This window comes from Somniosus microcephalus, chromosome 17 (genome assembly GCF_052327205.1).
Source record: "Somniosus microcephalus isolate GS21.2 chromosome 17, FLI_Smic_1.0, whole genome shotgun sequence".
In the NCBI taxonomy this organism is placed as follows: Eukaryota; Metazoa; Chordata; class Chondrichthyes; order Squaliformes; family Somniosidae; genus Somniosus; species Somniosus microcephalus.
In genome coordinates, this window is record NC_141003.1 from 91,328,036 (window position 1) to 91,343,363 (window position 15,328).

The window sequence follows — 15,328 nt, forward strand, 5'->3', positions numbered from 1 at the left end:
AAACAATACATTGAATTAAATCATCCAAAAGGCAAAAATTAAAACAATGCAAAAAAGGGAAAAGAAAGAAAAAATGAGTGTAACAAGCACAACAACAACATAAATATCCTCAGGCATTTGACAGAGGAAAACCCAGAAAGCAAGGAGAAGAATTAGGGGAGGTGACCAAAGACATGGTTAAAGGGTTTTAGTTTTCAGGAATGGGGAGAAAGTACTCAGACAGAGGAGGAAGAGAGGCCCCAAGTGTCGGACCAAGGTGGCTGAGAGCTAGGCTACCAAAGGTAACGCAGAGGACGGAGGTTGAAAAGGGATCCAGAATGAGAAGAGCAGAGAGCATGCAGTAACATGTAGAGATGAATGAGATTGAAGGGACGGGGTCATGACAAGATTTGTAAATGAGGGCAAGAAATTTGAACACAAGGCACTGGTGGATAGGGACAACAATGGAGATGGACGAGGGCTGGGTTTCTAGGGATTGGGGCTTAATATAGGATAGGATGCAATCGATGTAGATTTGGACAGGTTGCAGTTTATGAAGGGAAGTAACACCTCTGTAGATGCCATGTATTCCCCAGTGCTGCTGCTAAGGGCCATGTGACCACTAGCTTGCCACAAACTTTGGTCAATTATTCTTCCTCAGATGTTAAGCCCTGCCTAAGTATAATCCTTTTTGTTAGAGTAAGGTAAGGAAATACATAAAACATTAAAGTACAGATGCCACCTTTTGCCTTTTTTATATAGAAATGTTCAGCACTCAAAGGGTTTCATTGCTTTCACTCTCTGAGATCAAGGCTAGCTTTTGACGGCTGACTGTAGCTCCTCAAATAAATCATACAAGAGTTGAGCAGAAGCAGGTGATGGATGGTGGCTCCTTTGATTCAGTAAACTTTGTCCTGTATCAGGGCAGTTGCTCTCTCGAACGTTGAAAGCCCATTTGTCTGTTGAGCAGATGCAAGTATCAGAATCGACTACAAATGCAGCCAATGTGCCGGTGGTAAAACGTTATGTCCACCTCCTTGCTGGTGTGAAAGTACCATTGTTGTTACATTAAAATGGCAGGGCAGAGGTGGACAGTTGTGTGTGTGAGTTGAAGCATTAATGTGCTAGTAGGGAATGGTTTATCGTGTGCAGCACCTTAACTGGGGACTTCTAAATCTTGGTGGAATTCCCTGAGGAATGGATGAAAAATCAGAGAATGAGTCAATTTGTGCTGCACTCGTCCCATATGTTCAATATGTAGAGTAATAAGTAGTGACCTAGCTTCCCTTCCCACCCTCCCAGTCGGGGAACGCTGAAAGATAAAGTGGAATCTAAAGAACCAGGAAAAATAACTAACTTTATTAGGTATGGCCCAAACCTGGGGCACCGCGCTTACAGCAGCACCTCCTGCGGCACCGCGCTTACAGCAGCACCTCCTGCGGCACCGTGCTTACCTCCAATTGCTCTGCCATTTCATTGCTATTTGTGGGATCTTGTTGTGCAGGAAATTCCATCCTCTCTCTATCCATGGCAACAGAAGTCCAGTTTGTTATTAATTTCTCCTTCTGTTGAACATGATAATAGGAGAGGTTTATTCCAGTGTGCCTTTAAAGGTGCAGACACGCCGCAAATGAAAGCACACTGCATGAAAGAATGGCATTCATAAAACATCTCTCAGAAATGTCTAAAGCACTTCACATAAAATGTCCTACTTTGAAGCACAGGCACTGTTGTCCTGTGGGCAAACAGGACAGCCATTTCCTGCACAACAAGATCCCACAAATAGCAATGAATCAAATGACCCAACTATTTGACAAGGGCCCTGGCACTTGTGACAGGATCACCCGCTACTGGCCTCTGCCACTGACACCGCCAGAGGTGGAGGGCAGCTAATGGGCATCCCCCAAGCAGGTGCCACTAGGCTCCCTTTCTAAGTGGGCAGCCTTAAAATGGTTTTCGAATCCTCTTCTTTCACGGTCCCATCCTTGACTGCGATGTGGGCCCCACGACAGCCAATAGGCCCCTTTGAGGGCTGAGGTTGCAGGAACTCCCCAGACCTGCCCCCTCCTACATCAACGTTCATGTTCAGGTGGAAGTCCACTGGAAGGGACACGTTTTAACCCAACCATTTTTTTTATTTAGAAAGAAAAGAAAGAGTTGCATTTATATAGCGCCTTTCACAACCAGGCTGCCCCAAAGTGCTTTACAGCCAATGAAGTACTTTTTGAAGTGTAGTCATTGTTACAATGTAAGAAACGCGGCAGCCAATTTGCACACAGCAAGCTCCCACAAACTGCAATGTGATAATGACCAGACCATCTGTTTTAGTGATGTTGATTGAGGGATAAATATTGGCCCCAGGACACCGGGGATAACTCCCCCTGCTCTTCTTCAAAATAGTGCCATGGGATCTTTTACGTCCACCTGAGAGAGCAGACGGGGCCTCGGTTTAACGTCTTATCTGAAAGACGGCACCTCCGACAGTGCAGCACTCCCTCAGCACTGCACTGGAGTGTCAGCCTAGATTTCTATGCTCAAGTCTTTGGAGTGAGTCTCCGCACCTCCCGGACCACCAGCTACGTGGGCATTTTATCTGCAGATCGGAGGCGTTTCCCCGCGGGAAGCCTCCGACCGCAAACTCAGGGCCATTATTTTCTAACAGCGTTGAAAATCTAATAATAATTGATTATATTAACAGGGGTGTTTCTGGATTAACAAGTAGATCACTAAGAAAGATTATTTTTTCACATAATTCATTAGTGTTCTAAAGTTTGTTTATTTTGACATTTTGTTTCTCCAGAACCTAAATTTATTGGTGCCCACTTGATACCAGAGAGTGACAATCCAGAAGATGACAAGATGTATTTCTTCTTTCGAGAAAATGCATTGGATGGAGAGTATTCCGGAAAAGCAACTCATGCCAGAATAGGACAAGTGTGCAAGGTCAGTTGGATGTGGGAGCTATTCAAATATTAAGGTATCTTATTGGTTTAATGATTGTACGCTCAATCAGTGGATTGTTGTGGAATTCTGAAGAGAAGCATTATCGAGGTTGGGAACAAACACGACAGCCGCAACAACTAGCATTAATAAATCATCTTTAACAAAGACAAAAATGTAGAAATTCATCTGCAGTGCAAAACGAGCATTATCATCAGCTGCCATGTACGCTCCGCTTGATATTCGGTTCTACTGAAGTCGGTGGAACTGAATATCGGGCGGGGAGTATACAGCGCGGCTGATTCAATACCGCCCGCTTCGTGCTGCCGCCAGAGACAAATTTCTACTCCAAAGAGCCCAAGGAACTTCACCGTTGGGGAATATATCCAAACAAGAATAAGGTAGAGTTAGGACAGGTGGCCAAAGGCATGTTTGAAAGAGGTCAGTCTTGAGGAGAAAAAAATGTAGTTTGGCAGCGGGGCCTACAGGGGAATTAAGGAGTGCGAGGGCAAGATGGTTGAAAGGCCTGCTACCAATGGAGAGCTCAGGGAGGGTGAACACACAGCAGCCCAGAGTCAGAAAAGTGGATGGTGTGTGGGAAGGATATGAGGCTGGCAGTGAGTGCAGAGTTAGGTGGAATAAGGCTGAGGATATTGAATTCAGTGTGAGAGACGGTGAGCTAGTGGAGGTCTCTCTCTCTTTTGTTGGATCATTTGCCAACTCAGATAGAATTAAACCTAAACTGGTTTAGAGAGAAGTGTGCAAACATGCCAATGAGCAACTCTCAGCATTTACAGACCTTAACGCAAGGGATATCCTGAACTTCAAGATGTGAAGGCATCTTTCATTCTGTGCCAGCAGGGTTATCAATCCGACTCCCCAGTTCAAGTCTTTAATCCACCTCAATGTCGGTATAAATGCAGCCCTTGTCTATTAAGGATCTCAAGAGGAAATCAATTCTGTTACTTGTGCTTAAGACCACTACACAAAGCAGGTCTAGTTCTGGCTGTGATTACCAAAGTTCTTCAAGCTCAGTGTAATTATTTTAAGGGAAGGGTGTAGCGGAAAGATCGCAACAATTTATTAAAGCGAGAGGGGAAATGGGAATTCCTGAGAAGTCTGGTTATTTGTGTAAACCGTGGTTGGTTTTAGGATAGTGTTTCTTTAATTCCAGGATAAATAACAAGAGTTTAAAATATATATATTAAATGTATATTAAACTGGACCAGACCATATTGTAGTGTACCATTCCAATGTTCGACTGTTAATTGGAAGCAGCAGTCTGGTATGGAGTCAGCCACCCAAATGTAGTTTATCTGTAAAATCAGTGCAATGACATTCAATACAAGTAATTCCATGTGGTCCTCATCAAAATCCTTCACTCAGCCCTGATTTTCTTCCGAGAAAATGCCAGGAAAGTTTGTGATTCACAGTTCATTCCCATAAAGAAAAAAGAACAAGAAACGCAATTATTGCAAACTGTTTTTTCAGTTTGAATTAAAAACTCCTGTTAAAAGTTTCCTAAGTAGCCATCAAATAATAAGTCGAGATGAACATCAACATGAGGAATGTATTTACTATGAAATGAATGAAACTTTCCCAACATTGTTTATGTATCGCTGTGTCAACGCCCCACAGACCGAACCGCCTGTCCTGAAGATTCTGCAATTTCCTTTTTTTTTTAATCTGCATCAGATTCAAGTCCATCTGTTTCACCTTTGCCCAGGAATAGTTTCAACGTCACTGAGTTAATTAATACCTGACATGCAGATGGAACATGGCTGGACTTACGATGAATCTGGCCCATCTTACGAGCCTAGAGTGTTTTAAATCGATTGAAATGCAGCAATTCTCAGAATGTTCTTTTCAGGATAGAAGGGATTCTGATTGGTACCAATTGATTGCATTGCACACTCATGTTATCTCTTAAATGTTTCTTCAGTGCAGTGAATATAAATTAAGATTAAACCTTGCAATGCAAGCTGAAGTATAAAGACAAAAGAGGGTGGAAATTCATCCTAAGCCCAGACTCGGCACTGCGCAAACAGTATGCGGGACGACCGAGTGCCGGTCAATACGGCTAGAGAGACCATCTTGGAGCTGTTGTGCCAGGAATTAAGGTTCTAAGTGCAGAGTCCATGGCCCAGATATTCCGATCGCAGGCCTCCCGCTGGCGGAGGACTGCGATCTGGAAAAATCTGCGCCCTTACCTGAGGGCTCCCGGGACGCGCACAATTCCGATGCTGGGCCTCTCCAAACTCCAAGTGCGCAGGGCCCACGTATCCCAGAGGCGCAGGTAGTTCACAGCGTCCCTGGGATCACGTGGGCCATGGGGAGCCAATCACAGAAGGGAATCTTCCTTCATACATTTCACAGGAAGACCTGTCAAATATACGAATGGAGATCACCCCCAAAACATAGTAAAATTTTAAATAATTTTTTTTTAAATCACATTTTAAAATGACTTGAAATTACAATAAATCAACTATTTTAAACAGAAATTTAAATTTATGAAAAATATAATTAAAGCTTTTTATGGGGCTAAAAATAAACGTACCTTTTTAAAAAGTATTTTTAAATGATAAATCAGTGAATTTTTTTAAAAACTTTTTTTCAACTCTTATCCTGGTAAAAGCAGGCCTTACGCTGCTTTTACCAGGTGTAAGAATTGTAAGGGTTTTCTGCGGGCGGAGGGTCTCCAGAAAGCGGAACTATCCGCCCGCAGAGGCCCTTCTCCAGGGCAGCCGGAGGATCGGTCAAGAGCTTTCTTGACAGATCGGAAATGCTGGTTTTCAGTGCATGCGCAGTGCATGCCTAAGACCGGCATTACCAATGTCCCTATGGGTGAGTACACAGCCCGTACCCACCCGTAGGGATCGGAATATCTGGGCCATAGTTTATAGAATTTATTAGAGGGTTTGATAGTCACAGACAACACAAACATCATTGCGAAGGCTGTGTGGAGGCGCCACGTTCCAGTTGCTGAGTTTGGTCACACTTCCATGACCTGCTCACAATGCTCTCGCTAATTCAACTCAACTAAAAGGCCATTACATCGTACCTCCTCCAAGACCTTCACTCTTGGTTTCACACTGACTTACATCAGCTCTGCATTCCAGAGAGTGGGACTCACAACAATAGGTGTTCTTACATAAGAACATAAGAATTAGGAGCAGGAGTCGGCCATACGGCCCCTCGAGCCTGCTCCACCATTCAATAAGATCATGGCTGATCTTCGACCTCAACTCCACTTTCCCGCCCGATCCCCATATCCCTCGATTCCCTTAGGCATCACTGCCGGGTATCAGTTCTTATATATATATTAAAATCTACTGTTTTCATTTTATGTAAGGGATATTCAGGTTGAGTCCAGGTTTTGTGGCAGGTGCAACTATCGATACAGACTATTAAAATGATCTAATGACAGAAATAGAAAAAGATTCATAATTGTGATATCGGTTTACCTAAAAATAACCTGTAGTTGATTACCAGGAAATCCTACAGCAAGGATGTATTATATAATCTAAGATCCTTTTGTATCATACCTTACAGCCGTTTCATTTCAAATTGCCCTTCATCCCAACTTGATTAGCTTTAAGTCACTCTGTTTATATTACAGTGTGGAGTGGCGCCTTTAATCAAGTTACTGATTGAGATTGTATTGCCCTACCTCAGTGCACTGCAAGCAACATCGTCCTGTCCCTGTCCCTGCCCATGGAAGGAAAGCTCAATGATTCCAGTTGCTCGACATGGTGAACGGAATAAAGTTATGCTCCCTGCATGGTGGCACTCTTTATTCTATCGAGCTGATGGTGCAATCTCTGGTGATCAAGGCACTGCCGTCTGATATTATCGGGCATTGAGGCATCTTCAGCAGTCAGTGTTCACAGCGCACAGCAATGTGGGCTGGAAGTGCTTTCAGTTCCTAGAACCAGTGCTCAGACTGTTTGTTTACAAGGCTCATGAAGACCCCAATTGTATTTAAATAGTACAAGGACCCTTAATGTATCCGAAGCACTTGACCAGCTCTCCATTTGAAAAAGGCAATTCAAGGGGGGTGACATGAATCTTGTCATTCATGTGGAAATAACTTATGAAATGATACTGGCCGGCCTGTTGGTGGCGCTGTCCAGGGAGAGTATAAATACTCGGGCATGGGCCCAGCTTGCTCAGGACATTCTTTAACAGGAACTAGTGAAGGACACAACTAGATCTCCATGTTGTGAAACAGTTGATTAAAGCCTTGTTTAATACTCAGACCGAGTGCCTAGTAGTTTTCTTACATCAGAGGGCCTGGTCAAAAATGGCACTCTTTGTTCCTAGGTAGCCCCTCCTTCAAATACAGCCAGCTTTTGTTCTAGCAGTGCAAGCCTTTGTTATCTCCAGACTTGACTATTCCAACGCACTCCTGGCCAGCCTCCCACTTTCTACCCTCTGTAAACTTGAGGTGACCCAAACCTCTGCTGCCCGTGTCCTAACTGTCACCAAGTCCCGTTCACCCATCAACCCTGTGCTCGCTGACCAACATTGGCTCCCGGTTAAGAAATGCCTCGATTTTAAAATCCTCATCCCTGTTTTCAAGTCCCTCCACGGCCATGCCCCTCCCTATCTCTGTAACCTCCTCCAGCTCTACAACCCTCCGAGATCTCTGCGCTCCTCCAATTCTGGCCTCTTGAGCATCCCCGATTTTAATCTCTTCACCATTGGTGGCCGTGCCTTCAGCTGCCAAGACCCAAAGCTCTGGAATTCCCTCCCCAAACCTCTCCGCCTCTCTACCTCTCTTTCCTCCTTTAAGACGCTCCATAAAACCTACCTCCACCTGTCCTAATATCTCCTTCTGTGGCACGGTGTCAAATTTTGTTTGATAATCTTCCTGTGAAGCATCTTGGGATGTTTTACTACATTAAAGGCGCTATATAAATACAAGTTGTTGTTGTAGTAATGTCTGCAGCAGGACCTCCAGTACCTGACCTGTGAAAGGAACCACCCTACAGTCAGCCACATCTCTTTTACTAACAAAAACCACAAGCACTTCTTTAAGGGCAGCCAGCTGCCCTCTATTGATATCAGGTAACTTGCTCCCATGACCCAATGCTGGGAGCACCATTCAGATAGTTCACTGAGCAGACTTTGCATTACCGTGCACGCCCACTGCTTGCCCATGAGGTGGGCACATCACCCAATGCATCGCAGCCCTGGCACCGCCGTACCAGGCCCGCATTATTCGCCTTTATAAGTCCCCTTTACGAAGCATATTTCTTGTTGTGATCTAGAATGCACTGCCTGAAACAGATTCAATCGTAACTTTCAAAGGGGAATTGGATAAATACTTAAAAAGGAGAAATTTGCAGGGCTCTGGGGAAAGAGCAGGGGAGTGGGACTAATTGGAGAGCTCTTTCAAAGAGCCGGCACAGGCACGATGGGCCGAATGGCCTCTTTCTGTGCTGCATCATTCTATGTCGGCAGCTGACAGATTGTAATGATTTTTATCCCATTAGCCTGAGCTGTCCCAAAGGTGAAGGAGAGTGCCCTAAACTACAGCACTATCCAATTTCCAGTGGGCTTGCAGTCCTATTAAAATCTGTGTCCTGTGTCTGCACGTGACCTATTCACACTGGGGGTGCTTCCATTATAGGCAGTTCCCTGATATGAAAGGGCTGTTAGTGTTTTGAGTCTGTCTGCTTACATTGTGAGATCGGTCCACAGCACCAGTGACTATTGGAACAAATGTACAGACGCAAGCTCTGTTTCACGTTGCCTGATATAAGGAATAAATAATACGATGCCTCTGGCACTCAATCCAAGTGCAGCAGCCACTTACCGTTGTCACTGATGATGTTGGAGTGCTGCACTGATAGCCACAATAGGGCCACAATCTAACCTGTTACTGCGGCTGATTTGGTCGAATTAAGGACATTTGACGTTTTTCAAATATTTCACGCATATCATCTTTTGAAGGTGGCAGAATAATAGGAGGGGTACTTTAATACCTGTCTCATTATAAAAGTAAGAAATATTGGTGTAGTTTGCAGGAGGTAACTTCAGTTTAATGAATCATTTTCCCTTTCATGGGTATCATCCCCAAAGTTACTGCAATGACTTAAGATATGAGTGTGGTGCAAGTGTATCTCAAAGCGACTGCATTGATTTATCGAGAAGCTGTAACTCTGGTCCATGATGTGAAAGGGCTGTTAGTGCTTTGAATTTTCCTTGTTTACATTGCGAGGTGGCTTCACAGCACTAGTACAGTGTAAATTATAATGGGGAAAGGCTGTTCCCACTAGTTGATGGTACAAGGACTAGGGGACACAGATTTAAGATTCTAGGCAAGGGGGTATGTGAGGAAAAACTTTTTTACGCAGCGAGTGGTGAGGACCTGGAACTCGCTGCTGATGGACATGATGGAAGCGGAGACACTGTTTTCAAGGGGAGACTGGATAGGCATTTGAGGGAAATAAACTGATTGGGTCGATGTATGTTGGGGTTCTGATGGAGAAGCTCCCAGTGACTGCCACATCCAAATGATGGAGTTAGGGCAGCGTGACATCACATTTGTGGGTATAAGTACTGCTTCGCCACCCTTTCATCAGCACCGCGGGGCCCAGGAATCTCCAGGTCTATAGATAAACAGGGAGTACGTTACACTGAAAATACTTCCCTTGAACTTCCGTCCTCTATTAACAAAGTGCTCTGATATATATTGTGGTTTGATGCTTCCAATTAACTTGTCTTCTTTCTGTCATCAGAATGACTTTGGCGGTCACAGAAGCCTTGTTAATAAATGGGTGACTTTTCTCAAAGCTCGTTTAGTTTGTGCCGTGCCAGGTCCAAATGGCATTGACACTCACTTTGATGAACTACGTAAGTAGGAGAACATTTGCCATTGATTCAATTATTCAACAAATTCTCCATGTTTTATTTACTGGTGACTAAAACAAATGTTGTTGTTTTTCAGAGGATATTTACATAATGAATTCTAAAGATCCCAAAAATCCTTTCATCTACGGCATCTTTACAACTTCCAGGTAAAGAATCAGAGCTTTACCGGAATGGTTCCGGGGATGGGGATCACAGGTTTAAGGTTTTGGGCAAGAGATACAGGGTGGATGTGAGGAAAAACTCTTTATTACGCAGCGAGTGGTGCGGACCTGGAACTCGCTGCCGACGGAAGTGGTGGAAGCGGAGACACTCAATGTTTTCAAGGGGAGACTGGATTGGCACTTGAGGGAAATAAACTTGCAGGGCTACGGGGATAGAGCGGGAATGGGACTGACTGCATTGCTCTACAGAGAGCCGGCACGGACTCAATGGGCCGAATGGCCTCCTTCTGTGCCGTTATGACTCGACTCTTTGGGAGTGAATAAAGTAAATTGGACCGGTCTCTTTAGTTATATATGCCTTGAGAGCTCTTGAATGAGGAAGGGCCATTTTTATTACATTCGCCCTGAATTTCCTCGGACCTTTTGCTGCTGTACTGCTGTAACTTTGTCGTAAGTGTAACGGAAACCTCATTTTCACGTGTAAACGCACTTTTGACAAAGTTCTGACGGTGGAGCAGCAGAAACTCCAAAGAAATTCAGAGCCATAGAATCTGAAATTCATTCACATGGTGCAGATAAACTCTCGTTCACCAAAACAGTGAAGCAACTATCGACATGGGTGCACGATAACCCGTCAAACCATCGTCCTCTGCTTTTTCCCACCGGGTCAGTGACCTTGCCACATGAGTCTGCAGGCGTTCTGTGACTCTGTCGGTGTAGGATGGTGCTTGCAATCTATTGCTGCTTTCTTCCAATACTTGGGGAGTGATCACTCTGCAGAGATGCATCACTATATCCTCAAAAAATCAAGGAGTGTTGCAGGTGCCCGTCATATTTTTGGGGGGATTATCAGTTTTATAAACAGAGGAGATGAACATCCAACAGTGTGAAAGATGCTTTTGGGATAATTATTTAAACAGACCAATGCTTGCACAGTACACAACTCCATTAACACATTGTTGAATATGTCCTGCTCTATTCTAACCTGTCTCCTTCAAATGACGTAGGGTTGAGTGTGTTATGAAATATCCCTTTTTTACCAGAATTTCTCAATTTCATATTTATTTATGTTAACGATTCTAATGGAGCAACAACCTTTAGTGAAGTTGCCACAGGGTGTGTGGACAGTTCTGTTGCTGCAACATATTTAGGACCTGGTGGACCAAGACTTCTGTGTTTCCATTTCTTGTCTTAATGTCTCCTGTGTGTTTAAACAGCTCCCAATGTGAGACACAAATTTAAAAGCAGTGTGAAAATATGATATAGGTAGAGGTTGTCTTATTGCTGTTATTCCCTTTATGAGGGTAGTGATGAACTCATACCAAATTTGAGGAAACTTTCCCTTGATGAAGTAGGTGGAAGGATGAACTTGGATAGTGGGCCAGACAGATAGTGTTGTTGGATTTATTGAACTGTCTTGAGGATAGTGACTGCAGGAGTGGAGTGTGGTTCATTCAATCTCATTACCCTGATGCCAAGATGTCCATTTACTGACCAGTTTTGCCATTGTCAATGGTCGAACCATGTTCAGGGTCTGTTGCCTCACCCAGTCAGCACTTTTTAAGACCTCATGATTAAAGCTGGAACCAAGGGGTCCACAGAGTAGACACGTATCTCTCATGTTCAGTAAGAAAAGAGTTCATCTGTCTACCACAGTCGGGACTTTCACAACCCGTGCAGCTTAATAATACATTTCCTTGTATTGTCTCCCGTGCATCCTCTTTGGTCAAGGTGGCCTTTGACATGTGTGTTTTCCCCTCCTGACACCACGGGTAAGATATGCTGGAGAGAAAAATTGCATTCACTATTTGCAAATGTAATGTGCATTCCTTAACAACGTGAATATTATTATATTATCCTATAATTAGGTGCCTTGACTAATTATTTTCATCAATGTTTTTCTCTCCGTACAGCAACATCTTTAAGGGGTCAGCCGTGTGTATGTACAGTATGTCTGATATAAGGAGAGTGTTCCTGGGCCCATATGCTCACAGAGAAGGTCCAAGCTACCAGTGGGTGCCATTCCAAGGAAGGGTTCCGTACCCTCGTCCGGGAACAGTAAGTGTTTATAACTTTGGTGCAAAAATTATTCTATATCTGAATAGACCCATTAACAATGGAGTAACATAACCTGCATCTGAATCAAAGAAAACCATCATATAATGTGGGATGAGTCCAATCTCATTATGATGTTTGTAAATGTTGAGCCCCAGGATTGAAGAGGATTTGAAAATTATCTCATCTTTTCCAAACATATAACATATCTCAATAAAATTTCATTGCTTCCAAATCCTCTCCCTAGACCTTGATGGCAATGTAAAGTATCAATCAAACTGTAAGTTGTTGACAGATGTGAAGTTTTATTTTGGAACATGTGGGTAGATGATGAAAGTTTGCTGGCCACAAAAATCAAATTGGGGGTCCCAGCACTTCATTCAATTGCGATATTACAATTGTGTCAGCTGTGGTACAGTGGGTTCAGAAGGTCATGGGTTCAAGTCCCACTCCAGAGACTTGAGCACAAAAATCAAGGCTGACACTCCAGTGCAGTACTGAGGGAGTGCCACACTGTCAGAGGGGCAGTACTGAGGGAGTGCCGCACTGTCAGAGGGGCAGTACTGAGGGAGTGCCGCACTGTTGGAGGGACAGTACTGAGGGAGTGCCGCACTGTAGGAGGGGCAGTACTGAGGGAGCGCCGCACTGTCGGAGGGGCAGTACTGAGGGAGCGCCGCACTGTTGGAGGGGCAGTACTGAGGGAGTGCCGCACTGTCGGAGGGGCAGTACTGAGGGAGCGCCGCACTGTCGGAGGGGCAGTACTGAGGGAGTGCTGCACTGTCGGAGGGGCAGTACTGAGGGAGTGCCGCACTGTTGGAGGGGCAGTACTGAGGGAGCGCCGCACTGTCGGAGGGGCAGTACTGAGGGAGTGCCGCACTGTCGGAGGGGCAGTACTGAGGGAGTGCCGCACTGTCGGAGGGGCAGTACTGAGGGAGCGCCGCACTGTCGGAGGGGCAGTACTGAGGGAGTGCTGCACTGTCGGAGGGGCAGTACTGAGGGAGTGCCGCACTGTTGGAGGGGCAGTACTGAGGGAGCGCCGCACTGTCGGAGGGGCAGTACTGAGGGAGCGCCGCACTGTCGGAGGGGCAGTACTGAGGGAGTGCCGCACTGTTGGAGGGGCAGTACTGAGGGAGTGCTGCACTGTCGGAGGGGCATAGAAACATAGAAGATAGGAGCAGGAGTAGGCCATTCAGCCCTTCGAGCCTGCTCCGCCATTCAATGAGATCATGGCTGATCATCCAAATTCAGTACCCTGTCCCTGCCTTCTCCCCATATCCCTTGATCCCTTTAGCCTTAAGAAATATATCTAACTCCTTCTTGAATATATTTAATGAACTGGCCTCCGCCGCCCTCTGTGGCAGAGAATTCCACAGGTTCACCACTCTCTGGGTGAAGAAATTCCTCCTCATTTCAGTCCTAAATGTCCTACCCCTTATCCTTAGACTATGACCCCTGGTTCTGGACTCCCCGACCATCGGGAACATCCTTCCAGCATCTAGTCTGTCCAGGCCTGACAGAATTTTATAGGTTTTGATGAGATCCCCTCTCAATCTTCTAAACTCCAGTGAGTATAAGCCCAATCGACACAATCTCTTCTCATATGCCATTCCTGCCATCCCAGGTATCAGCCTGGTGAATCTTCGTTGCACTCCTTCCATGGCAAGAACGTCCTTCCTCAGATAAGGCGATCAAAACTGCACACAATACTCAAGGTGCGGTCTCACCAAGGCCCTGTACAAATGTAGCAAGACATCCTTGTTCCTGTACTCGAACCCTCTTGCTACGAAGGCCAACATACCATTTGCCTTCTTAACCGCCTGCTGCACCTGCATGCTTACCTTCAGCGACTGGTGTACAAGAACACCCAGGTCTCTTTGCACTTCCCCTTCTCCCAATCTATTGCCATTCAAATAATAATCTGCCTTCCTGTTTTTGCCACCAAAGTGGATAACCTCACATTTATCCACATTATAGTGCATTTGCCATGTTTCTGCCCAATCACCTAACCTGTCCAAATCATACTGGAGTTTCATGACATCCTCCTCACAGCATACCCTCCCACCCAGCTTTGTGTCATCTGCAAATTTGGAGATATTACATCCAATTCCCTCGTCCAGATCATTAATATATATTGTGAACAGCTGGGGTCCTAGGACCGATCCTTGCGGTACCCCACTAGTCACTGCCTGCCACTTGGAAAACGACCCGTTTATTCCAACTCTTTGCTTTCTGTCCGCCAACCAGTACTGAGGGAGCGCTGCACTGTAGGAGGGGCAGTACTGAGAGAGAGCTGTATTGTTGGAGGGGCAGTACTGAGGGAGTGCTGCATTGTCGTAGGGGCAGTACTGAGGGAGCGCTGCATTGTCGGAGGGGCAGTACTGAGGGAGCGCTGCACTGTCGGAGGGGCAGTACTGAAGGAGCGCTGCACTGTCGGAGGGGCAGTAATGAGGGAGAGCTGCATTGTTGTAGGGGCAGTACTGAGGGAGCGCTGCATTGTCAGAGGGACAGTACTGAGAGAGCTGCATTGTCAGAGGGGCAGTACTGAGGGAGCGCTGCACTGTCGGAGGGGCAGTACTGATGGAGCGCTGCACTGTCGGAGGGGTGGTAATGAGGGAGCGCCGCACTGTCGGAGGGGCAGTATTGAGGGAGCGCTGCACTGTCGGAGGGCCAGTACTGAGGGAGCACTGCACTGTTGAAGGGGCAGTACTGAGGGAGCGCTGCACTGTCGGAGGGGCAGTACTGAGGGAGCGCTGCACTGTCAGAGGGGCAGTACTGAGAGAGCTGCATTGTCGGAGGGGCAGTACTGAGGGAGCGCTGCACTGTTGGAGGGGCAGTACTGAGGGAGCGCTGCACTGTCGGAGGGGTGGTAATGAGGGAGCGCCGCACTGTCGGAGGGGCAGTACTGAGGGAGTGCTCCACTGTTGGAGGTGCTGTGTTTCAGATGAGACATTACACCTGCTCTCTCAGGTGGACGTACAAGATCCACTGGCACTATTTCGAAGAAGAGCAGGGGAGTTCTCCCCGGTGTCCTGTTTAATATTTATCCCTCAATCAACATCACTAAAACAGATTATCTGGTCATTATCACATTGCTGTTTATGGGAGCTTGCTGTGCGCAAATTGGCTGCCGCGTTTCCTACATTACAACAGTGACCACACTTCAAAAGTACTTCATTTTCTGTAAAGCACTTTGGGACATCCTGTGGTCATGAAAGGCGCTATAGAAATGGAAGTCTTTCTTTATAATCACTTTAGGTTAAAGAAGCTAGAAGCTAAAACTTTAATGGTTTGATCTCCAGACCTTTTCTGAATAA

At 45.7% G+C, this 15,328-nt stretch overlaps 1 protein-coding gene across 9 annotated transcripts in view; it reads left to right on the forward strand.

The window, feature by feature from the left end:
* The window catches only part of LOC147105921 (semaphorin-3A-like), a 553,051-nt gene that overhangs the window by 473,863 nt on the left and 63,860 nt on the right, over window positions 1-15,328 (forward strand). For all 9 annotated transcript variants that reach the window (XM_086010848.1, XM_086010849.1, XM_086010841.1 and 6 more), the window contains 4 exons: window positions 2,780-2,922; window positions 9,666-9,780; window positions 9,875-9,944; window positions 11,873-12,017. In XM_086010848.1, coding sequence (XP_085866974.1) covers window positions 2,780-2,922; window positions 9,666-9,780; window positions 9,875-9,944; window positions 11,873-12,017 — 473 coding nt within the window. The remainder of the gene's footprint in view (window positions 1-2,779; window positions 2,923-9,665; window positions 9,781-9,874; window positions 9,945-11,872; window positions 12,018-15,328) is intronic.